Raw genomic sequence first — 24,088 nt, forward strand, 5'->3', positions numbered from 1 at the left:
CCCAACTCTGCTTTTCATGATATTTAAATATTTATTTAAATTTAAAAATACTTTTCATGGCACCAATGATTTTATGCTAACTAAGGTATTGGATATGTAGAAAAAGGTACATTTTGAAGGAAAAAAGAATGTAACTTACAGTATTTGGCACATGAAAGGTTAATCTCTAGGTTTTCTTTATGAAAACTAAGAAATTCACATTTTCAGGTATTTTACTGTCTACTGCTGAAAGATGCAGTATGCTAGGACGAGATTCATGGGTTTCTGCTCTCAGAACCTATGGAAACAACATTTTGATAGAAAGATGGGCAGAACTAACAGGGCCTGAAACACGACAGGATCTGGGACCGACGGGAGAAACGTACAACGGAAAATCACCAGTTCTCGTGGTTCTGCAGTAAAACGCTGGGGGACAACAGCAGAGGTGACCTGGCGCTGGCACAGAGCGTCACCCGAGGAAAGCCACGGTGGAGGGGCCCAGCTGGGGCTCGGAGGACGTGTCCGAAAAGGATGGAGCTGTGCTGTCACACGTCACACAGAACATTGCAGTGAGGAGAGGAGGAGGAGGAGGAGGAAGGACGACACTGCAGCGTTAACCCGGGGTAAAAAATGTCAGCGTCGGGACGAGCACAACTGCATAGAAACATCAGCGCTATGGGCTGAGGTAGGAACACTACACTAAGAGTTAATTCTGCTATGTTGCATAAAACAGGATTATCATGTAAAAAAACTGCTCCTCCGCCTCCTGGAGCCTTCCCCGAGGCTCCTGGAACTTCCCCGGGGCTCCTGGAGCCTTTCCCCGGGGCTCCTGGAACTTCCCTGGGCTCCTGCCGTGCTCCGGAGCCGGGGCTGGACCCCACCCTCCCCGGGCCTCGTGCTGTGAGCGGGCTGTGACCCGGGCAGGGGGACTGTGCCCCCCACGGGACCTCTCCCCTTATTGCAGTGACAAGGAGTGGCCCAAGGTCACCGTCCCGCCCGGCGGTGGGTGCTGGATGCTCAAAGACAACACGGACATCAGGCTTTGTAAAACTGCAGTTATGGCCCCAGCTTACGGAAAAATCTCTCCCTGAGATGAAATTAAACTTGCTCAGCTGTTTCTACCCTTCTTTTTTTTTTTTTTTCTTTTTTTTTTTTTTTTTTTTTTTGCTGATGTGTCCAACTTGTCACCCCAACCTAACCAGAACTGGCTGTTATTGCTCCCTGTGGATGGGCTGCTGCTCCAGTCCGGGGGTCCTCACGATGAGTTGGGTTTATTGACTTGCAATCAACGATGGTCGGGGCTAAAGGTGTCCGTTGGCTTCTTCAGTGTCACCTGCGCTTCTGAACTCGTGTCCTCTTGGGAAGAGTCCCAAAAGCAGAGCTCCTTCTGTGTCCCAAACCCAGCAGGGCTCGGCTGGCCTTGGGCTCCCAGCGTTTGCTCTTAAACCATTGCTCACAGGGAACCGCTCGGTACCGGCACCCACGGTCACCCCGTCCGTAAAGTAAAAAAAGACTGGATTAGATCTGATAACAAAATAGCATTTCCTTGTTAAAATAGACCTTGAAATGTCTCTCTTTTTTTTTTTTGGTTTTTTTTTTTTTTTTTTGTTCTTTTTGCTTGGTTTTTTTACAAAACAGGTACAACTGGCGGAGGGTAAAGGTCATCCCAATAAATCTGACACAGTCACTTCAGCTCCACTCCAGGTTTGCGTCCCCTGGCTTCCATGCTCCCCTGCCCTCGGGAGCACCGATGCTTCAAGGCTTAAAAGAGTGGCGAAGGGCCGAGTCCGCAGCAGGGCGAGGGCTCCGGATGGCTGCGCTGCGCTGCGCTGCGGGGAGAGGGCACGGGGCGCCCCGAGAGCTCTGTCACCTCCTGGGAGGCTCCGGTGGGCAGGGAGGGCTCTGCCAAGCGCTTCGTGGAGGGCGGGGGCGGCGGGCACAGTGCGGATCGAATACCGAAACAGTACACGAGTGTTAAATGAAACCTCAGTAGCACCATTGCTAAAGCTCCTGCGGAACGGCCCCGCCAGCCCCGGCCGGGCTGGCGGAGCAAAGAATTCCCCTCTGCTCGGTGCTTCCCCAGTCGTGAGCGTGGGGTCGGGACGGGAGGTGCCGTGCGGGCTCCGGGGCTGGGAGCACGGGGAGGAGGGGGCTCCGGGGGCTGCGCCCACCCTCCTCTTCCTCCCGGAAAGCCGCCTCCTCGGCCGGCCGGGCCCGGGTCGGGAGGGGAGGGTTAGTGAGTGCCGGCGGCAGGTCCGGGCCCCCGCGGTGGCTCCTGCCTTCAGGTGTCAATGAGCAGGTTTACCACGGCGCGGAGCTTGCAGGCAAACCATCGCCTGAGGGGACAAAAGTATTGGTAATGGAACTGCTCGAACTCTGGGGTCTGGCGGATATCACGGAAAAAGGCAGTGTCAAGGTCGGACTCGGTAAGGACGATCAGGAGGAGGAGCAAAACAAAGAGGAGTCCAACTGTCACAAGGAGCAAACGGAGGACACTTAAAAGAAACTTATTCACCTGTTGGGCCTGTGCGGGCCCCAGGCCGGCGGCGCCCGGGCACAGCGCCCGCAGCTCGCCCTCCGCCTCTGCCGCCGGCGTGCCCGCCTCCGACTCCTTCTCCTCCTCGATGCTGCACGGGGCGCCGTTGGCCTGGCGCGACAGCAGCATCAGCTCCAGGCTGTGCTCGGCCACGGGCGTGGGCAGCACGCTGTCGGCGGGGCTGTAGCTCTCGTCCGCGATCACGGCCACCCGCTCGCTGCTCTCGGCGCGGCCGCCGCGCCCCGGGCCCGCGAAGGCGTCGCCGTGGGAGGCCGAGCGCACCGGGGTCGAGTGGGCGCTGTCACGGAGGGACTCCAGGCCTGGGGAGACAGGGAGGGCGAGGGACACTCAGTGGGGCGCAGGGGATCCTCTCCACGGCCGGGAGCTGCCCTCGCTGCCCCACACCGGTGCGCCCCACGGGACAGAGCGCGGCGGCTGCCCCGGGTTGCTGCTGCTCGTCGTGGTTATCGTTGGCCCTTCGGGACCTGCAGCCCCTTCAACACGACCTGTGACTGCGGTGGTGACACCTCGACACCCGCCTCGTTTGTCACTGGCACCACCAGCCCCTGGCTGCCAGCCGGGACCGCAGCAGGGTCCAGGCTGTTCCACAGGCAATCACATGCACATGTGGGCTGTAGCTGCCCTGAGGTGACAGTGACAGTGACAGTCCCCCTGCAGCTGCCCACAGTGCTGGGGGCCCCTCTGCCGCTGGCACTGCCAGCCGTGGCACTGTGGCACCACGGGCACCTGCCCGGGACAGGTGACACAGACAGGAACGGGCTGGGGGCTCAGCCATCGTGGGATGGGGCAGGGAAGGGTGGCGGTGGTGAGAGCCCCGGGTGAGAGCTGCATGAACAGAGGTCGTGCTGGGCTGGTGGGAGTGGGTGTCCCCCAGCACACAGGGGAGGTGTCCCCATCACAAGCAGGAGCCCCTGCAGCACACACAGGCTGCTCTGAGCTCACCACAAACCAAAACCCAAATGTTTTACATCGCTCACACCCGAGCAGGACCTGTGGCAGGAGCTCTCTGCCAGCCCCTGTGCCTGCTTCCAGCCCTGTACCAGGCTGAGCTTTGGTCCTTTGTGCCAAGGAACTCCTGCCCCTACCAACATCTCCTCCAAATGCCCAAATTGCGAGAAACCACACACATAAGGGACTTGTTTCAGGTAGTTCTGGCAGGAAGGAACTCTGCCATTGCAGAGCCCCAGCTCCAGGGAGGGTGTCTGAAGGTCATGGTGGGGACCAGCTGGTCCCCAGGGCCACCCTGCAGGCGGCTGGAGAGGGACAGGGCTGGAGCTGTCACCGGGAAGAGCACGGTGCACTAAAGCACCTCGACATGCTGTCACCATGGCCCGGCTGGCGGAGCGTGAGGGGGAACACCCGGAGCTCATCCGGCCGCATTCCCGGGGATTTGCAGCCTCTCCTTCGTGAGCGCTGCCCGGGTGAGTGCCACAGCAACGCTGTGCTCCCGGGCGGTGAGGGGAGAACATGCTCTGACCCTGCCAGCTCTGCGCCCTCCCCTCTCATGGGAACGCTCCCCATGGCACCCACTGTGTCCCGACACGGGGGACAGCCCCTGAGGGGGAGCCACTGCTCATCAGCGCGGTGACAGCAGGGCTGGCCCCCAGACCCAAACCGTCCTGCCATCTGCTCCCATGGGACTGGCAGCAGAAGCTGGAAAATCCTGGAAATCCGAGTCCAGCCCCACCACCAGAGCTGCTCTGTGGTAACAACAACAACAAACTGGAGTCCAGGAGGCCCCAGCCCACTCCCTGCCACGCATACCCTGCACCCCACATTCCTGCACCCACCAGCTCCCCAGCTGACCACGGCACCACAGACCATGGAACCCCGTGGAGCTCCAGGAGCCCCCGAGCCCGCGGCGCGGCGTTACCTGGCTCAGGTGGGTGCCCAGGGCCGCAGGGATCGCCGTGCCCGGGGGCAGCGGGCAGCAGGGGCAGGATGCCCAGGGCCCGGGACAGCAGCCGCGGCCCCAGCGCCAGCACCCGCACGCGCACGGCGCGGCAGCAGTGGTTGATGAGCCACAGGTGCACGCTGACCCGCGTCCTGATCCTCACCAGGCACTTCACCATGGTGGCACAGGGACACGGGGACTGTGGGGACGGCTCTGGGAGCGGCACTGCGCCGGCCCTGGGCTCAGCACTATTTTGGGCACCCGCATTCCCACGGGACCCAGCTGAGGTGAGAGTGAGGAGAAGCAAAGGGGTGGAACCGGCCCGGGGTGATTTATGGTGGGAGGTGATTGAATGTGCTGGCTGCTTCCCAACGGCATCTGGGGCACGGGCTGTCACATGGAGCTGGGTGGCAGAGGTGACCCCGTCTGCTTCCATCCCCAGAACTGGCACAGCCATGACCCAGGGATCCCTTGGTGGAATGAAATCCTGCCCATGGGGCAGACAGTCCCTGTCCCTGCCTGCGTTCCGGGACCAGGATCGGGGTGGCTGTGCTGGGGCAGGGCTGGCCCCATCCAGGGACAGGGAACAGCCAAGTCACCGGGAGCTGGAGACTGCTGTCACCAGCAGGTAACACAGCCACCACCAGCAGCACAGCCACAGCTTTTGCCAGACCTTCTTCCCAGGGCATCCTCCTCTGACACAGCCCCAGCACGGGGAGGAGCAGCCTCCCTGCTCCAGCCTGGTGGACAGCAAGCTCCCAGGGCTGCAGCCTCAGCCGGACATTGTGCACTTGTGTGTGTGTGCACGTGTGTGTATCTTCGTGCACATTGTGTGTACATGCATCTGTGTACCTGTGTTTCTGTGCACACTGTGTCCCTGTGCCCCTGTCCGTGTGTCCCTGTGTGTGCCCCTGTGTGCGCCCCTGTCCGTGTGTCCCTGTCCGTGTGTTCCCGTGCCCAGCATGCCGGGCAGGGCTGCCCCGTGTCCTACCTTCCATGATGGAGATGTGGACGGCTCTCCTCCGGGTGCGGGGCACGCTGCTCAGCCTGGGGCCGTGCGTGATGGAGGGGCAGCTCCTGCTGGGCACCAGCCCGGCCCTGGGGACAGCAGGGGACAGGGTCAGGGCAGGACAGAGCCAGCGCTGCGGGCACACGGCAGTGCCCTGGGTCCGCTCCCACCCCGGGCTCCCACCCCGGAGCTGCTGCCAGGCTCTCACCGGTGGATCTCGGGGGGCTCCCTCTTGATCTTGGCGCTGGACTCCATCACCTCCTTGGCGACGCGGCCGCTGCAGGTGGGTGAAGAGCAGCAGAGGTGAGGAGAGGAGCACAGCACCCCGTGCACAGCCTGGGCCCCTCCCCACACAGCCCCGGGGAAAGCAGAAATGTTTTCTCAGGGGAATGGGAGCGATGGGGAAGGCTGGGCTGGCACCTCTGCCTCCGTATTTTGCTGTTTCCTCTGGCATGGCGCGCTGGACACCAGGGGTCACCTCCCCTCAGCTGGGATGGACACAACATGGGCAGCCAGGTCCTGCCGTGCCAGCGAGGAGGGTGCCAGCCCTGTGCACCTCGGTGACGGGACACACTGGGGTGTCCCATCCTGCAGACAGGATGTACCCAGTCCAAGCTCTCACTCCAGCAGCTCAGCACAGGAATTTAGGGATAGTGGTGATTTGTTTCACACCTCGTTGTTCTCAACCCTCCCATCCTCCACTCCTGTCCCTCCAAACCCTCTCCTGTGACCTGGGCTCAGGGGTGGCCTCTGTCACGCAGAGACAGTGGCAGAGGTGGCCTGGTGGGGTCAGTGCTGCAATGGGGGGTCTCTGGAAGACCCTGAGATGTCCCTGGGGCACTGCAGCCCCAAGCTGCTCCCGAAGGAGCACACAGCAGCACACCCAGCATCTGCTCCTGCCAGGATTTACCTGCACCAGAAATTCCCTGTGCCAGGATTTACCTGCGCCAGGATTCACCTGCACCAGGATTCACCTTGTGCTGGGATTTCCCTGTGCCAGGATTTACCTCACCAGGATTTCCCTGTGCCAGGATTTACCTCACCAGGATTTCCCTGTGCCAGGATTTCCCTGTGCCAGGATTTACCTCACCAGGATTTACCTGTGCCAGGATTTACCTGTAGCGGAAGCGGCTCCCCTTGAAGAACAGGTTGCTGCTGGACACCGTCCTCACCTGGCTCGACTTCTCCAACCTGCAACAGCCCAGGAGCGCTGTGAGAGTCCTGCTGAGCTCTGGGAGCATTGAACACCCGTGTCAAGGGACTGGCACTGTCTGGGGCCAGCAGTGACACCCACAGCAGGGACTGGCACTCTGCAAGGCCAGAAGTGACACCCATGTGCACCCATGGCCCTCTGGGGCCAGCAGTGACACCCACAGCAGGGACTGGCACTCTCCAGGATCTGAAAGCCCCCCATGGCCTGGGACCCGCAGAGTGACAGACTCGGCCCCACCTGGGCAGGTGGGCACTCGCCAGGGTGGGTGAACCTGCCCACAGGGACCATCCCATCTCGCCATCCCACAGGAGCTGCTCCCTCTCCCCAGCAGTGCCCAGCAGCCCCTCAGGCCAGCCCAGGGTCCAGCAGCAGGGTGCAGGACCCGGCAGCGATCCACTGCCACGATTAATCACAGAGAGATTTGTAAAGCAATATTGCAATTTCATTTCATGTTCATGTAATGAGGAGTGAAACCTGCTGATTGCAGCTGCTGATTGCAGAATTCCCGGTGGGAATGCATCGCATGCTCTGTCTCGCAGCTTGCTGATTAAAATAAAACTCATTACCAGGCACAAAGTGGCCTGGGTTAAGGATGGCATCAACAGGATGCTGCTGCTTGGCATTCCCAGCTTCGTCCCAGATAATTAGTTATAATTTCCTGATGGGAGTTTGCTGGGGAGGGATGAGCACAGAGGGGCTGGGAAAGGAGGGCAGAGACCCCATCCAGGGCACCGGGGCTTTTGGTGGCTCTGCCAGGGCCACCGGGACAGGGTGCCACACGGCCAGTGAGTGACCACTGGGACAAGGGGCAGTGAATGACCATTGGGACAAGGTGCCACACGACCTGTGACCAACCCTGGTGCCTGGATGGAGCCCACAGTGGGCACCAACCCACGGGGCTGCAGCACACCCCACAAAGCAAGCAGCACGTACTTGTAGAAAGCCTGGTTCTCGATCCCACACTTCCAGAGGTGTTTGCAGGCTTCTGGTGTCGGGGCGAAATAGGTGAGAACAATTTTCTTCTCCTAAAGGGGACAGACAGGGAGTCAGGGGGAGAGCAGGGAGTGGTGCTCATCCCACAGACAAAGAGTGGAGCAGACAGAGCTGGAGAGTGGCACTGGCACGGACAGATCCTGCTCTGGAGCCACTTGGGGTGCAGGGATCAGCCTGGTGCAGCGCCTGGCGTGAGGGATGGGCAGATGTGCCCACTCTGCTCCCAGCCTTTGGGAACAGCCAGAAACACGGGGGAGGTTAAAAATTCCTGCTCCGGTGGAGCCAACCCCAGCCAGAGGAGCTCTGGCTGAATGAGGGATGGTGGCAATGAAGGAGCACCTCGGGAATAACCCGAGGGAGGGCACGGCCAGGAGCTGAGGGGCCCTGTGTGCCCTGGCCTGGGGCGCAGGGGGCTGCGGGCTCCAGTGCCCACATTGGGGCAGCAGCAGGAGCAGGAGCTGACCCCAGCAGGGGCACAGAGCTGCAGCTGCTGTCCCCACGTCCCTGCCCTGCGGGGCCAGGTGGTGCTGCTGCCCCATTCTGGAGAGCCCACCGCGCCCAGGGTGTCCTGGGGAGGGGCAGCACTCACCTCCTTCTGGCTTACGTACAGATAGAAAGTCTTCCCCTCGAATTTCATCTTGGTCACCTCGTTCCTGGAGGGACAAGGACAGGCAGGTGGGAGCTGTGCCAGCCCAGCCCGGAGCCCACCAGCACCCCCAGAGCCCGATGAAGTGAACTCACACTGGGAGTGAGCTCACCACCCGGGGAAATGAGCTCGCCGCCCGGTGAAGGCAACTCACCACTTGATGAAGTGCACCCTCTTGTTGCCCTGCAGCACGACGAAGCCGAAGGGGGTGAAGGCCAGGAAGGCGGCGTTGCCGGACACGTCCTGCAAGGCAACAGCCAGGGCTCGTGCAGCTGCTGGCCACCAGCACAGCTGGCACGCCACTGTCCCTCTGCCCCACAGCCGGGCACTGCACTGCCCTGGGCGCCACCGCTATCTGTAATTGTCCGCATTAAATGTCATATTGGCATTTATAGAATTCCTGCTATTAATATAGTATCATGTTATAATTGGTGCAATTAATGTGTATTTTTATATATATTATATAACATAATTATTATTTATTTATAGATATTTTATATATTATATATTTATGTACATATATATGTATATATATCTATTTATGTATATATATATATTGTAACTATATTACTCTGTGTAGGTATATGTAATTATTATGTAGATATATGCTATTTATTTGGTACATATAATTGCTATCATATTTATAGTTTAAGATGGTTATTTATTTATATTATCACAGAATATCCCGAGTCACAGTTATCCGTAATTGTCTACATTAAATGTCATATTGACATTTATAGAATTCCTGCTATTAATATAATAGCATGTTATAATTGATGCAATTAATGTCCATGTTTATATATCTATATATATTGTAACTATATCTAATTATTATATATAAGTACACATAATTATTATATAGATATATGCTATTTATTCGGTATCTATAATTACTATAATATATATAGTCTAATTTTGTTATTTTTTATATTATCACAGAATATCCTGTGTCGGAAGGGACTCACAAGGATCGCTGACGTCCAAGTCCTAAATATATATATATTATATATAGCAATTAGCCCAGAACACGATAACCCCCAGCTGTACTCGGCTCCCTGGGAGCCCTGCCCAGCCAGTGCCCGGGTGGCACCGAGCCAGTCCAAAGCCAGCAATCAGTGCCAGCCCTTAGCCCAGTGCCAGTCCAAAGCCAGCAACCAGTGCCAGCCCTTAGCCCAGTGCCAGTCCAAAGCCAGCAACCAGTGCCAGCCCTTAGCCCAGTGCCAGGGACTCCCAGGGAGGGGCACAGGGACAGGCTGGGCTGTAACACCCCCAGAAGCTGTGGGTCAGCAGCACTGCTGGATCCATCCCGGGGGGTTTGGCCAGCAGATCCCCAGAGGGCTTTTGAGGGTGCTCAGGAGCAAAATCCATCTCAGCTGTCAAGGCTGAATGGCCAAAGGAAGGCAGAGAGTGCTGAGCCTCAGCCCCACACCTGCACCCCCAGGGGGCAGCCCAAACTCATCCCCAGCTGGCACAGCAGGGACATGCCAGCCTGGCACAGCAGGGACATGCCAGCCTGGCACAGCAGGCACGTTCCTGTGTGCCTGTGCCCCAGCCAGCCACAGCTCAGGCCTGGCTGCCCAAAGGGCTTGGGCTCACCCCCAAATGTGGGAAAAGCTCCAGGGAAGGAAGCAGAGTCTTGGCAGAAGGGTTTACCCTCCTGGGGGTGTCGGATGGGCACAGGTCCCCACATGGGCTCAAAAAGATGTGTGGATGTGGCACTCAGGGACATGGATAGCGGTGGCTTTGGGGGATGGCTGCATTCTATGGCCTCTGAGGGCTTTTCCAAGCAAAACCATTCCATGGTTCTCTTTGGCCAGGCCAGAAGCTCCGTCCATCACAAGAAACAGAGAAACAGAGGGACCCCTGCTATTCTCTCACACACAAACACACAAATCCCACATTCCTACAAGGATTTACATACAAAACAAGCACCAAGGACAGCCCAGGACTCAGTCAGCCCTGCTTAAGAGAGGAAGATCTTCCTCTGTGTTTGTTTTTCGGGGGAGAAATCTACCATGGGAGTACCATGAAAACCCCAGACAGGATTGAGTCAAGGGACACTGAGCTGAGGATGGCTGCTGAGGGAAAAACCCCTCATCCAAACTTGTCCACTGGGGAAAAGAGAACAGAGGAATTTAGCTTCATTTAGCTTTGGTTTCCAGGTCCTTTAAGCACATTAACAGCTCTTGATGAATTAGGCAAATTCTGCTGATAGACATACAGGAGTGTATGTTTGTCCTCATAGGAACATTAATTAGTGTAGCTCAAATATGTTCAAAAGGTTCTTGAAGTAAAGGATGGCAATTACTTGATCTAGCAGCAAAGGTCACAGGTGGGTGGCTGCTGGCAGGACCACTGCTTCAGAGGGAATTCAGAGCAAAGCAACCTCTTGGGTACTCAGAAACTGCCCATAAACAGGGAAACCGCCCCCCAATTTACTGCACATGTGTGTTTATGTGGCACAATCCAGGGAAAAGCCCCAGGAAAGAGCCCAGCGCAGAATTTTCTGTTTGCTCTGTATCCCACGTCCATCTGCATGTGATGGGATTACCAGGGAGCAGAGAGACACATCCTCAGTCAATAAAGAGCATTTCCAGCAGCAAACTGGATTATGGGCTGGGCAGGGCAGAGGGATGGGCTGTCCCAGCCAGATTAGTGCCTGCTGGCTCCTCAGCCACATCTCTGACCTTGTTCTTGCCTCCATTCCTGCTTCTGCAGGAGGGCATCGACCACCCTGCCACGGCTGTCTGCGCTGGAAACGCTCTCCTGGAGCTGCCCTGGGGGGTTCCAGAGCGCTCACCTCCCCTGTCCCTCGTGCTCCCACCCTGGCCAGGGACGGGCTGAGGCTGAGCAGGGCTGATGGCCCCAGCACGGTGCCCTGGGCACAGCCCCAGAGCTGCTGGTGGGTGACAAATGCACTGGGGACAGTCCCCAGCACCTCAGCGGTCATGAGGGAGGAGCCCAAGCCCAGCAACAGCCTCAGGAACGGGTTCAGGAGCTGCTTTACCTTGCACGGGTGTGGGTCAACCCCGTAGGTCTCCAGAGTCTGGGCTTTCCTGAGGAAGTTCAGCTCTGAAGTGGCCGGTGTCTGCCCACTGCGGGGGGAAAAGGACATTCCATGGCAGGCAGGGAGGTGAGAGGCAGGGCAGGCACTCTGGTAACGAGGGAGCATCGCCACAGCACGTTCCCACTGCATCCTTACGGGATCAGCCTGGCCCAGCCTCTCTGCCAGCTGCACCCACCGCAGCCACGCTGAGCTGGCAGCCCTGGCGAGGGTCAAAAGGCAGCTGCCAAATTCAGGGATGGATTCCCTGCTTGCAGCACAAACACTGGGGGAGCTTGGTGGCAGAGGGCAGCAGCCCCTGGCAGGTCAGGACACAGCTCTGATGGGTTATGGGAACTTAAATCCACCTCCCTCCCTGGGAACCCTTCAGGATACAGCTCTGGTGGGTTTTTGGGAAGATAAACCCACCTCCCTCCCTGGGAACCCTTCAGGACACAGCTCTGGTGGGTTTTTGGGAAGATAAACCCACCTCCCTCCCTGGGAACCCTTCAGGACACAGCTGCAGAGGCATCAGCAGTGCCATGGGATAACGGGGATGGCTGATGGTCTGTACACCTCACGTCCCTAGAGAGGGGTGAGGGCAGCAGGGTTTATGAGGGGTTCCTGTCCCCATGAGGGTCCCTGGGCCATTCTGGCTGAGGCAGGAGCAGGTCCCAGCTGGATGTGACACACGAGTGACAATCCCAAAGGGGCACAGAGGTGCTCTGGGTGCCGCTGACCCCGCAGCTCCCCTACCTCAGCTCTGACTTGTGGATCTCTGCGATTTTCCTCTCCAGCTTCTCCGAGTGCTTGGGGAAGAACTGGAACTTGGAGCTGTAGCCCTCTGGGTGCTTCCCCGGGTCGTAGTCCCCGATCTCAGCTGGTGGGAGACAGATCCAGTGGGCAAGAGCGGCAGGAGCAGAGCACAGCGCGCGTCCCCATCCCCATCCCAGCCAGGAACGCCCTCCCACCCCTCTGCTCCCCACTGGAGGCATCCTTTGCCAGCCTTTAACTGCATCCAATTCATTTTGCTGCTTGTGTGGCTGTCACCTGGCAGCAGAGGGTCACCGTCCCAAATTTATGAATTCCTCAAGCTGCAGGAGCAGGCAGGAGGGCAGGCAGGAGCCCAGGGGCTGGATGAGCCCAGGGCTGCTCTTGGGGACACCCTGTGCAGGTGTGGCCTGACAGGTGAGCGCCCAGCACCCGTCCTCACCCAGCCCAGCCCAGGTGGGTGCCCTGGTCAGGGCAGGTCAGGGAGCTGCTGCCAGTGCAGGATGCTGGCAGGGCCTGGCAGGGCCTGGCAGGACAAGGCAGTCCCTGCAGCCCCAGAGCCTCACCCTGCAGGATGTAGGCAGCCAGCAGCGCCGCGTCCGACGTCTTGCACAGCAGCCGGCCGTGGTACAGATCCCTCTTGATCTGCAGGAACACCAGGTACCTGGGCACAGGGGAGAGCCCTTCGTTAGGCACAGTTCAGATTACCAAACAGCCCATCTGGACATGGAATACCTGCCACCAGGCACCTGCTGTCTCCCAGCAGCCCAATGTGGCGCTGCTGGGTTGACCCTGGCCAGGGTCTCCTGATCTGGAGCCCAGCAGTGCCTGCTGCATTCCCCCTGGGTGTTCAGCTTCCCCAAAACGTGATTTTCTCCTTCCCCAACTTTCTGTGTCCTTCTGGGTCTCGGTGTATGCACCCACACCCTCCTCCGTGCCCGCTGCACCACCCAGGGCCAGCTGCCTCCTGTGCTCCCCATCCCTGTCTCTGGGCCCAGCTAAAGGACAAACCATCTCGGAAAAATTTACACATTCCAGTAAATTTAAAGCTAAGTAACGTTTTGGGCTGCGTCATGTGGCGTTTGGGAAAACCTTTAGCTGGTAAAAACATAAGTCATGAGGGAAGGAGCAAAATGGAGCTGCGCTCAGAAATGAATTTAAATAACCAGACTTGCGCTCTGCAGTCCTCGGTCACGCCTCATTGCTCAAATCTGAGTTTATGATGAGGTAAACCATTAATTTTCACAGATAAAATACATTAAAGAGAAATCTTGCTATTAGAGTGCAGTCAGTCCAGGGAAAGGTGAATTTAAGCCCAGGCTCCAGCTGCAGGCACACCTCAGAGGGCAGCAGGCAGGGGCAGCTCACCTGCACGGGGGCCTCAGCCTGGACCTGTGCGGGTGGCAGAAGGCAGAGCTGGATCAGGGTTTGGGGGGAAATCCTTCTCTGCGTTGCACCCCCTGCCATGGGCAGGGCCCCACCACCCTGGCAGAGAAGGATTTCTCCCCATACCCCCCTCAGCCTGGCCCTGGCACGGGGCAGCCAATGCCCCTGGCTGGCACTGCAGCCCCTCAGGTCCCGTGGGAGGGACCCTTTGGCCCTGGGGGCTCTCAGGGCTCCCCACAGCAGGTGCCAGCTCAGAGCCCTTCCGTGCAGGCTCCAGGCAGTCCCCAGGGCTCAGGGCTGCTGGGCACCCTCAGCTCAGTTTCCAGAGCTGCTCCGTGGGGTCCTGGTGTCCTTCCTGCCGGCAGGAAGAGCAGCACGAAGAGCCCCGAAAGATAGAACTGAGGAGAGGCCGTGCCGTGCCGTGCCAGCCCTGCCGTGCTGCCAGCCCTGTGCAGCGCTGCCACGTCACAGGGACACGCTGCTGCTGCTGCTGCAGGATCCCAGGGGGCTGCGGGCGCTCCAGCCTGCCCAGCACGGCAAGGACACTGAGCTGGGGCAGGGCACAGTGCCTGCCCTCAACTGGAGCAGTCTGAGCAGCAGGGATTGTGCCCGAGCTGGGGCCGTGCGCTGCCTGCAGTGTGGGTCTGGAACTGACTGCACCCAAAGACCAAGCCAGGGCTTTAATCACAGAGCCCGGGGATGGCTCAGGCTGGAAAGGACCTTAAATCACATCCCATCCCACCCCTGCCATGGCAGGGACACCTTCCACTGTCCCAGGCTGCTCCCAGCCCTGTCCAGCCTGGCCTGGGGCACTGCCAGGGCTCCAGGGGCACCACAGCTGCTCTGGGCACCCTGTGCCCACCCTCAGCCTGGGCTCCCCACCAGGCACAGCAGCTCCAGGTGCTCACCCAGCTCAGGTGGGCACTCCTGTGCTTTTGCCCCTCAGCAGGAACAATCCCAAAGCACCGGGAAATCCCAATGGCTCTACAAAGGGATCCCATCCGTGTGCCCCTGCCCCGCTGCCGGGGCTGGGCAGGCCCCTGGCAGTGCCATCCTCACCTGGTGATCTCCTCCTTCAGCGCCGCGGGGTCCGTGGGGTAGAACTTGACTCGGAAGCACATGGTGAAGGGGGGCTGGGCTGCAGAGAGCAGGGACGTGTGTCACCAGCGGCCAGGGCTGTCACCTGCAGCCACGTCACACCGGGGTCCCACCTGCCCTGTTCCCCCGGTGAGGAGGGGCAGGCACTCCTCACTGCAGGGCCATGGCGAGGGCGGGTCCTGACAGAGCTCTGGGGAAGTGCCAGTGGCTCTGTGCCCACTCCCCAGCGTCACCCCCGCTCCCCGTCCCTCCTGTCCCGCTCTCCTGGCGCTGCTGCCCCGTGCTGGCTGTGGGGCTGCTGGGGGTACCCCTGCTCCCACCCACCACAACAGCTCCTGGGGGAGCTGCTCCTGCCCGGGGGCTGGGAACTGACCCCCGAGGGGACAGGCACGAGAAAATGGGAATAAATCTAGGGTGGAAAGAGCAGAGTCTGCCCAGACCTCCAGCAGCACTCACCCCGCATCTGCTTCACAACCGACTTGGTGAACTCCAGCCAGTGCTGCAAGGAAAAGACGGCAATTAACGCCTGACAGCCGTGACTGGGCAAGGTGGGCAGGACGAGGGAGAGGAGGGTCCTGCTCTGGGTGAGAAAAGCCCTCTGAGTGTGGGTGAGCGGCTCTGGAAGGGAGCTGGGGGAGCAGGAGGCTCAGAGGGTCCCATCCACAGTGAGGGAACAGCTCCGTGCCAGCTCCTGGCCCAGCGTCGGGGCCCCCTGTGACAGCAGAGGAGCCCCGGGAGCAGGAATCGGCTGTCCTGTGCCTTGTGAGGAGCGCAGCACGGGGCTGTTATCGATAGCTGTTATCGATAACTGTTATCGATAGGTATTATCAATAGCAGTTATCGATAGCTGTTATCGATAGCTGTTGTCCAGAGCTGTTATCCACAGCTGTTATCGAGGCTGTTATCTACAGCTGTTATCCACAGCTGTTATCCATAGCTGTTATCGATAGCTGTTACCCACAGCTGTTATCGATGGCTGCTATCCATAACTGTTACCCATAGCTGTTATCGATAACTGTTATCCACAGCTGTTATCCATAGCTGTTATCGATGGCTGTTACCCACAGCTGTTATCGATAGCTGCTATCCATAACTGTTATCCATAGCTGTTATCGATAACTGTTATCCACAGCTGTTATCGATAGCTGTTATCAATAACTGTTATCCATAACTGTTATCCATAGCTGTTATCGATAACTGTTATCTACAGCTGTTATCGATAGCTGTTATCAACAACTGCTATCCACAGCTGTTATCAATAGCTGTTATCCATAGCTGTTATCCACAGCTGTTATCGATAGCTGTTGTCCACAGCTGTTATCCACAGCTGTTACCGATAGCTGTTATCAATAACTGTTATCCCTAGCTGTTAGCCATAGCTGTTATCGATAACTGTTATCCACAGCTGTTACCGATAGCTGTTATCAATAGCTGTTATCGATAGCTGTTATCCACAGCTGTGCCCGCACAGCCATTCCCGTGCAGGGCCCGGGGCTCCAAGGGCGGGGAGGGACTGGAGGGCCCCGGAGCTCGTTCTGCACCAGCCCTGCCCGCTATGGGGGCTCTCTCTCTCTCTCTCACCCTTTGCTTGTCGGGGTCCACAAAGCGGATGCCGAAGTAATCCTTCTCCAGCAGGTTCAGGTGGTGGCACAGCAGGTCGAACAGGTACTGGCCCTTGGCATCTCTCTGCAGGACAGAGAGGGTCAGTGGCAGCCCGGGGGCGGTGGGGCAGAGCTGGGGATGGGTGCGAGGGCTCCGGAGCCGGTGAGGTGACACCGAGGACAGCCCAGACCCCGCACAGCTCCCGGTGGGACATTTTCGGCTCCGGACCCTCCTCCCATCCCGCCGGAGGGGCAGCTGAGCCGGTCGTGCCCCATCAGAAGCGATGAAAACCCCCAGGCCCGGGCGGGAATGTCCCGATACCATCCCGGGGAGGCAGTTCCACACCTGAGCCGGCTGTAGGGGAGATCATCGCCCTGATAAAAACCATTATCCCCCTGCAGGATCTGCTCCGCGTCGGCCTCTCCTCACCTGTCTCCACACCCAGCCCGCTGTCAAACAAAGGTGTGTTTGTGTGCTCAGCCCCCTCTGCCCTGGGCTGCTCCGTGCAGAGATTTGGCCACCGCAACCCCAAAATTCCCCTCCTTCTCCTCCTCCCTTCTGCCGGGGGCCGCAGATCCCGCGGCTGTGCCAATGCCCGCGGTTTGGGCCGTCACCGCCTCCCATCCCGCTCCCCGCGGTGATTCACTCCCGCTCCGGCGGCCCCGGTGCGCGGAGCCGCCGCCTCCCGCCGATCAAAGGCTGCTCCCGACCGCCGCTGCCTGCCTCCTTCCCGAGCGCACGGCTGGCTGACACATACACGGCACCCGCGCTACGGGATCAAACGGGCGCGTTACGGGATCAAACGGGCGCGTTACGGGATCAAACGGGCGCGTTGCGGGATCAAACGGGCGCGTTGCGGGATCAAACGGGCGCTCGGCAGCCGCGCTGCGGCGGGGGAAGCCCACGGGAGCCCGTGCCCGGGGCTCGGTGCCGCGCAGCAACGTGTTTGTGTTGTAAATAACGAGGGTTCCACACCTCGCACGGTGCGCCCCGCGGGACGAGCAGCCCCAGCCCGGAGCCGGGCCCTGTTACCGGGGGTGCAAAAGCCCCCCGAGAGCACCGAGCCCACCCAGCCCCAGCCCGGAGCCGGGCCCTGTTACCGGGGCTGCAAAAGGGCTCGGGGCAGCAGCCGCACGCCCTGGAAGGAGCAGGAGCTGCTGCTGCTGCAGCCCAGCCCCGCTGCTGGCCCGGCCCCGCACAGGATGCGGGAGCTCAAACTCCTGAATCATTCTGTGAAGAGACACAAAGAACATTGGGTCATCTCTGCCTCGGGCAGAATAAACTGCGGGATAAAACCTCGCCGTAAGAAGCAGCGGGCGTGAACCGAGGGGGAGACTCTGGCACTCGGAGGTCAGATCCGACCTCACCCGGCTCCCATCCCGGCCTCGACGCTGGATCTTTGGCTGTGGTGGTTTCGAAGACCGAACTTCGGTCTCGCAGACAAATTAATAAATCTTTGCTAAATTTTTGATAGTTTTGGCTCACGATTTGATCATTTATAACAATTCCCAGCTGGACCTCAAGGAAGGAGTGCCAGCCCCACCTGGGGCCGGTGCCGCGGGAGGGGAGCGTGGATTGCACATCCCCAGCATCTCCAGCATCCCGGGGGCTGACTGCACATCCCCAGCATCCCCAGCATCCTGAGGGGGATTTAAACCAACCTAAAGAAACATGGGCCACCCTAGATTCATCCCTGAATGTGAGTGAATTCTCTCCACAGCATTACAGTCAATGTAACAGCACAAATATCACGGCACCAATGAAATTACCCACTGGGCCTGTGATGATCAAATTGATGTCTGGGTCTCCTTCCGTCGACACATCCCCAGCATCCTGAGGGGGATTGCACATCCCCAGCATCCTGAGGGGGATTGCACATCCCCAGCATCCCCAGCATCCTGAGGGGGATTGCACATCCCCAGCATCCCCAGCATCCCGTCCCTCCTCTGAACAGAACTCACAGGGATGTGCTCGAGGCTGCTCTCCCTTCCCTGCCCCAAACCAGCACAGAATGCTCTCCTCTGCCATCTCCACAGAGGAATTGCAGGGAAGGACAAAGCAGACACCCCCGGTGCCTGGGATCTGGTGAAAGTGTGAAACCATGGATGGCATTACAGGGAAAATGCTCCCTCTTTGATCTCTCTAACTTGAATTAAACATATTCTAAATTAATCATTAGCAGAATGTCTTTCAGGAAATTATCTGAACTGCCTTTACAAATCACGACTTAAAAGAGCTCCCATTGCATAACACCGGCTTAAATAGTCCATGTTTGGATCTTGACATGTTCCCATAAAATGAGACTGCTGTCTGCCTGCAGGATTTGAGGGCAGCCCTTGGGGTGCCCAGGCTGATGGGACACCTCGGGCAGGCGCTGGCACACGCTGGGGTGCCACGTGCCAGGCTGGCACCAGGGCCTGCTCCCAGTGCCAGCACCTGCCAAGGGCTCTCGGTGTCTGGAGGTGCCTCCGAGGGAGCCAGGAGGGACTCTCCATCATGAACTGCATCAGGGACAGACCTGGGGAAAGGCTGCCCACCGCCGCAGGGCAGGGACGGGTGCGATATTGGGAATTAGGAACTGTTCCCTGGTGGTCAGGCCCTGGCACAGGGCGCCCGGAGCAGGGTGCCAAACTTTAGGAAGATTAAAGCAACCTTGCATTCTTTGCTTTCCTAAGCTCCTCAGCCAAAATTAGGGTCATCCAGATATAAAAATAAACAAACAAACAAAAAAAAGGGATATTTAAAAATAGCAGCTCATCTGCAAATGAGCAGAGGGCTCAGTTCAGGCAGGAGCCTTCAGTCCCACCCCAGTGACTGAGGATGAGCCCTGTCCCCAAGTCCTGGCTGCAGGGATGGGAGGCACAGCTTTTCCCAGACCATTTACCCCGTGCCATGGCAGGGGTAACACCATGGACTACTTAAGCTCCAAGTGCTCCAGGGGATCCCTGCCTGCCCCACGAGGGGCTGGGGGCTGTTTCACTCCAGCTCTCAGGCTCAAATGCCACATTCCCCCCCAGCTGCTCCAGGGATTAAGCCCAGGATTTACAGAAGCAATGGAAGCAGCTGAAAGTGGCTCCTTCGTGCGTTATTTGGGTTGGAAATCTCCTTGTGGGCTGCCCACTCGTCCCTGCTTCCTGAGCTTAGGAGGAGATTATTTTTTTAAAGGAAAGCGTCAAAAAAAGTCTATTTTACAAAGTGAAGTTTAGGCTTAAGTCTCTTTGGCAGCAACATTTGAGCTGGGAGAGATCAAAGACCCTCCAGCTCCACTGCCAACATGAAGAGATTTTCACCAGCAATTTGACTGCAATATTGTGGTTTAAATGCTTCATTTTCCAAGTTCAGCACCGTGCTGCAGGAGCCTGGGATTTATCATCCCTCAGACAAAGTTAATGTTGGCTCTGCAGGCAGGGCCGGGTCCTCACTGACAGCTCTCAGCCCTCATGGTGAGCCACAGCCTCTGCTAAGCCCTGGAATGAGGAGGAAATGGGCAAAAATGGGCCTGAGAATATTCATTTGCAGGCAGGGAATAACTGGGTTACTTTATTTGGTGTTGCACTCCCCAGTCTAATCAGGAGAACTGGGGGTGGAACAAGGGCGGGGGATACAAGGGAGGAAAACTGCTCGGGACAGGAGGGGTTAACAGCTGGATGTGGGAGGAAGGGGTTTGGAACTTGGCAGAAAAGTAGCTAAGTAGCAAAGAGAACAACCATAACAAAGACAGGTCTGTGTCACTCCAAAAGCAGGGGGAAAAAAGCCCAAAAACCTACCAAACAACAGTCAAACAATAACCTGCAAAATAAACACACACTGCAAAGAGCAGAGCCATGGCAGGGACACCTTCCCCTGCCCCAGGTGCTCCAACCCCAGTGTCCAACCCGGCCTTGGCACTGCCAGGGATGCAGGGGCAGCCCCAGCTGCTCTGGGCACCCTGTGCCAGGGAACAATCCCTGCCCAAAATCCCACTGAACACTGCCCGTTTGAAGCCATCCCTGGGTCCTGTTAAGGAAAGATGCCCTGGGAGCCCTAGGTGAGGGCAGAAGCTCAGGGGCTTGCCCACCTGCCCACCAAAGGAGACTCGGGGAAGGAAAAGGGCTTTTACATAACTCCAGTGTAATCCTGTTATATTTATAGCATATGCATTTCAGTATTAATTCCCTGTTATCTCTAATCCTTCCTCCTCGCTGACACAGTAATTTCTGCCTTCAAGACTTATCTGGGCAGCTGGATGCAGAAGTTTGTAAGCTCCTGAGGAGGAAAGTTCCTAATGAAGGGCCCCACGGAGCCTCAAACCCCAGATTATCGATTCTCCTCTTAATCCCCAGCAGGTCTCCAACCCTTTGTGCTGGCTATGCAGAAGGATCCACACGCTCTCCATCATGGGATTTCAGCCCCTGATGTCCTCATTTAGCAAAGTCTGCAGTGGGACAGCAGCTGAGCACTTTTAAACCCGTTAATAATCAGGAACTTGTGCCAGGAGCATTTCACAGCTCCCACAGCACCTGCAGAGGGTTTGTCTTGAGCTTTCCAAGGGCTTTGCAAAACTTACTCTGTGCTTTCCCCAGGGCTTGCCCATGTGAAACACAAAGCTGTGTTTCATGTGTATTTGTGATTGTGATATGTGTGGAGACCAACAGTGGGACAGTTGCGAATTCTAATCATAACTGAGGAAAATAAAGCATGGAAAAAGGCCTTTGCTCCTATCCTTTGTTTGCAATTAACCATGGTTGGTTTAGGAGCATTGGAATTAAAGTGTTAAGGATGTTGCTTTTTGCTTGCATTTAATCCATAAAGAGCTCTGCAATAATAACCTTTGGAAGGATAATTTTAGAATATTGCTTGTATCCTTGAAACTATAGCTTTGGGATATATATAAAAGAAATATGCTTCTCTCACACCTTAACAAAACAGAGAAAAACAGCTTGAGAAGGGAAGATGAACATCACCTCAAGGATTTATGGTTTCAACCAAGGGAAGCTGGACAGGGCTGGCCCCAGCTTGGATCCTGCACGGACTCACAGAGGATGCAGGGAATATTCTGAATATTCTCCAGCCCTTCCCTCCCGGTGACTGATGACACGCCACCTTCACTCTGCTGCCACGCAGCCTTTATGAATTACATTTAGAATTTATAACTCTATAATTGAGAGGCACAGAAAACCTCTCTCCATAAAGCCAAATTGGTTTTTCCAATAACTCAAACTCCCTTTTTTTCATTCGTGCAGCCTGGAGTGGCTCCATGAGGCTCTTGTTGAATTTGGCACCCCCCTGCCATCAGCACGCAAAAGGCTCAGGGCACGAGCGGTGTGAATTGTTTGGAGGGCAATAAAGGCGTTCGGGGAGATCGTGCCATGAATGGCTCTCCTCGGGAGCCAGCCCTACCTGCCGGGGCAGGAGAGCTCTGCTCCCGCAGCCTGGCCTGGGAACCCGGAACGCTTTGCCCGCGGGGCTGGGGCGGGAACGGAGCTGGGAAAGGGGCTGGGGGAGCTGGGAAGGGGCTCAGCCTGGAGGCTGCTGTCATAGACTGTCCCCAGACAGCCTCAGGGTCCCCAAACAGCCCCAGGGTCCCGGGGCTGCTGTCATGGACTGTCCCCAAAGAGCCCCAGGGTCCCCAAACAGCCCCAGGGTCCCGAGGCTGCTGCCACAAACTGTCCCCAAACTGTCCCCAAACAGCCCCAGGGTCCCCAAACAGCCCCAGGGTCCCGGGGCTGCTGTCATAGACTGTCCCCAAAGAGCCCCAGGGTCCCCAAACAGCCCCAGGGTCCCCAAACTGTCCCCAAACAGCCCCAGGGTCCCCAAACAGCCCCAGGGTCCCGGGGCTGCTGTCATAGACTGTCCCCAAACTGTCCCCAGACAGCCCCAGGGTCTCCAAACAGCCCCAGGGTCCCAAGGCTGCTGCCACAAACTGTCCCCAAACTGTCCCCAAACAGCCCAGGGTCCCCAAACAGCCCCAGGGTCCCCAAACAGCCCCAGGGTCCCGAGGCTGCTGCCACAAACTGTCCCCAAACTGTCCCCAAACTGTCCCCAAACTGTCCCCAAACTGTCCCCAGGGTCCCGAGGCTGCTGCCCCAAACTGTCCCCAAACAGCCTCAGGGTCCCCAAACTGTCCCCAGACAGCCCCAGGGTCCCCAAACAGCCCCAGGGCCCCAAGGCTGCTGCCACAAACTGTCCCCAAAGAGCCCCAGGGTCCCCAGGCCACACTGGACCGACCACAGCCTTGTTCCTGAATGACAAAAGCCAGTGGAATAACTCAGTATGAGCTGTCAGACTGAAGCCCCGGGCCAGCAGTGTCGGTCAGGCAGGTAAATCCCATGTGAGGGGTGCCCTGCACGCCGTGGCTCCACCAGAGCCAGTGCCGAGGATTACAGCTTGCCCCAAATGATTTCCCAGGAAAGATGTGGATCCCTGCAAGAGATTGTGCCGGGTGCTCAGTTCGTGCTTCACGTTTAAAACCAGAGCCAAAATAAGACAACAAAATAAGGGAAAAACCAAAAGAGCCAAAATAAGACAACAAAATAAGGGAAAAACCTGACTGCAAACGAAGGGCAGATGCTCAAAACCCCAATTTAGACTCCAAACTAAGCACAGGTTAAAAACAATTCACATTTCCATTTCCCAGAACTGCACCGCAAGGATAAAGAGCATCGCGCACCGAGAGCAGAGCTAGAGCCCGTGAGCGAGGCACGGCAGCTTCATCTGTGCTGCAGCAATGACCATATGTGGAACCCTTCTGGGAGGCCGCAATCAGTCAGATTAACACGATAATGAACTCTGATTTGCCCAGCCACGGCAGGATCTCTGTCCTGGGAGAGGCGGCGCTGCTCCCTGAATATCAACAGCAGCACTGGGCTGTTGCAGCCAGGGCCAGCCCAGCTGAGAGGGCTCCTGCCACAGGGGTGATTGCCAGGAGAGCCTGGCCAGGTGTGAATGATGCTCGCTGAGACAGGGGCAGGGAGCACAACCTTCCCAATAAATGTGACACACCCTGAGCAGCAGCAGAGACCCAACAGCGCTGGGCATGGAATGCTGCCACAGATATCTTTTCATGAAAAAGCCTTTCCTTAGGATTGTTCCTCCCGAGAAGCTGGGAGGCCTCAGGAACAAAATGTAAACAGTGATTATCTGCTGCTGTGGAATGCAACAGGTGCATCTGGGATTGGTCTCATGTGGTTGTTTCTAATTAATGGCCAAACACAGTCAGCTGGCTCAGACAGAGAGCCGGAGTTACAGACTTTTGTTATCATTCTTTCCTATTCTATTCTTAGCCAGCCTTCTGATGAAATCTTTTTTTCTACTCTTTTAGTATAGTTTTAATGTAATATATATCATAAAATAATAAATCATCCTTCTGAAACATGGAGTCAGATCCTCGTCTCTTCCCTCATCCTGAGGCCCCTGTGACACTGTCACGATCCTGCTGCCCCCGTGTCCTTCCCGAGGATGGGCAGCCCTGGCAGGGCAGGGTGTGCAGGGGCAGAGAGCCCAGGACAGCCTCAGCAGGGCCATGGGATGGGCTTTGCCCAGCTCGGTTTTCACAGAAAAGCCCCCAAAAGCCCCCCCATCACTCTGAGCACCCCCATTCCCCAGGAGCAGCCCCCGCAACGCGGAGCGGGAGCCAAATCCCAAACCCCAAATCCCCGGCGCCGCGGGGAAGCTGCCTTGATGTTATCGTGTTTGCTTTGCACATCAAACCCGGCAGAATAAAGGATCGCGCTCCTCTCCGCGGGAGCGTGTTCGGCAGAGCGCCGCGGCTGGAGAGCGGCCCCGGAGCGGCGGCTGGGGCTGGGCAGGGTCCCGGAGAGGGGCCGGGGGTGTCCCGGGGAGGGGACGGAGCCAGGGGTGTCCCCAAAAGAGGGGACGGAGCCAGGGGTGTCCCCAAAGGAGGGGACGGAGCCAGGGG

At 57.6% G+C, this 24,088-nt stretch overlaps 1 protein-coding gene across 3 annotated transcripts in view; it reads right to left on the reverse strand.

Annotated features, from left to right (window-relative positions):
- Positions 1-1,102: 1,102 nt before the first annotated feature.
- Positions 1,103-24,088, reverse strand: part of FRMD5 (FERM domain containing 5) — a 54,969-nt gene continuing 31,983 nt past the window's right edge. The window contains exons 2-15 of one of the 3 annotated variants that reach the window (XM_059482122.1): positions 16,171-16,275; positions 15,046-15,088; positions 14,551-14,629; positions 12,672-12,769; positions 12,091-12,214; positions 11,299-11,386; positions 8,446-8,534; positions 8,235-8,298; positions 7,586-7,677; positions 6,556-6,630; positions 5,648-5,716; positions 5,422-5,528; positions 2,495-2,835; positions 1,103-2,315 (exon numbers count right to left, since the gene is read on the reverse strand). In XM_059482122.1, the coding sequence (XP_059338105.1) occupies positions 2,268-2,315; positions 2,495-2,835; positions 5,422-5,528; positions 5,648-5,716; positions 6,556-6,630; positions 7,586-7,677; positions 8,235-8,298; positions 8,446-8,534; positions 11,299-11,386; positions 12,091-12,214; positions 12,672-12,769; positions 14,551-14,629; positions 15,046-15,088; positions 16,171-16,275 (1,422 nt within the window). In that variant the 3' untranslated portion in view covers positions 1,103-2,267. Of the gene's footprint in view, positions 2,836-5,421; positions 5,529-5,647; positions 5,717-6,555; positions 6,631-7,585; positions 7,678-8,234; positions 8,299-8,445; positions 8,535-11,298; positions 11,387-12,090; positions 12,215-12,671; positions 12,770-14,550; positions 14,630-15,045; positions 15,089-16,170; positions 16,276-24,088 lie in introns of all 3 variants that reach the window. The other 2 variants (XM_059482120.1, XM_059482121.1) reach the window with 2 other exon arrangements.

The sequence above is a fragment of the Ammospiza nelsoni genome, chromosome 14, assembly GCF_027579445.1.
Source record: "Ammospiza nelsoni isolate bAmmNel1 chromosome 14, bAmmNel1.pri, whole genome shotgun sequence".
In the NCBI taxonomy this organism is placed as follows: Eukaryota; Metazoa; Chordata; class Aves; order Passeriformes; family Passerellidae; genus Ammospiza; species Ammospiza nelsoni.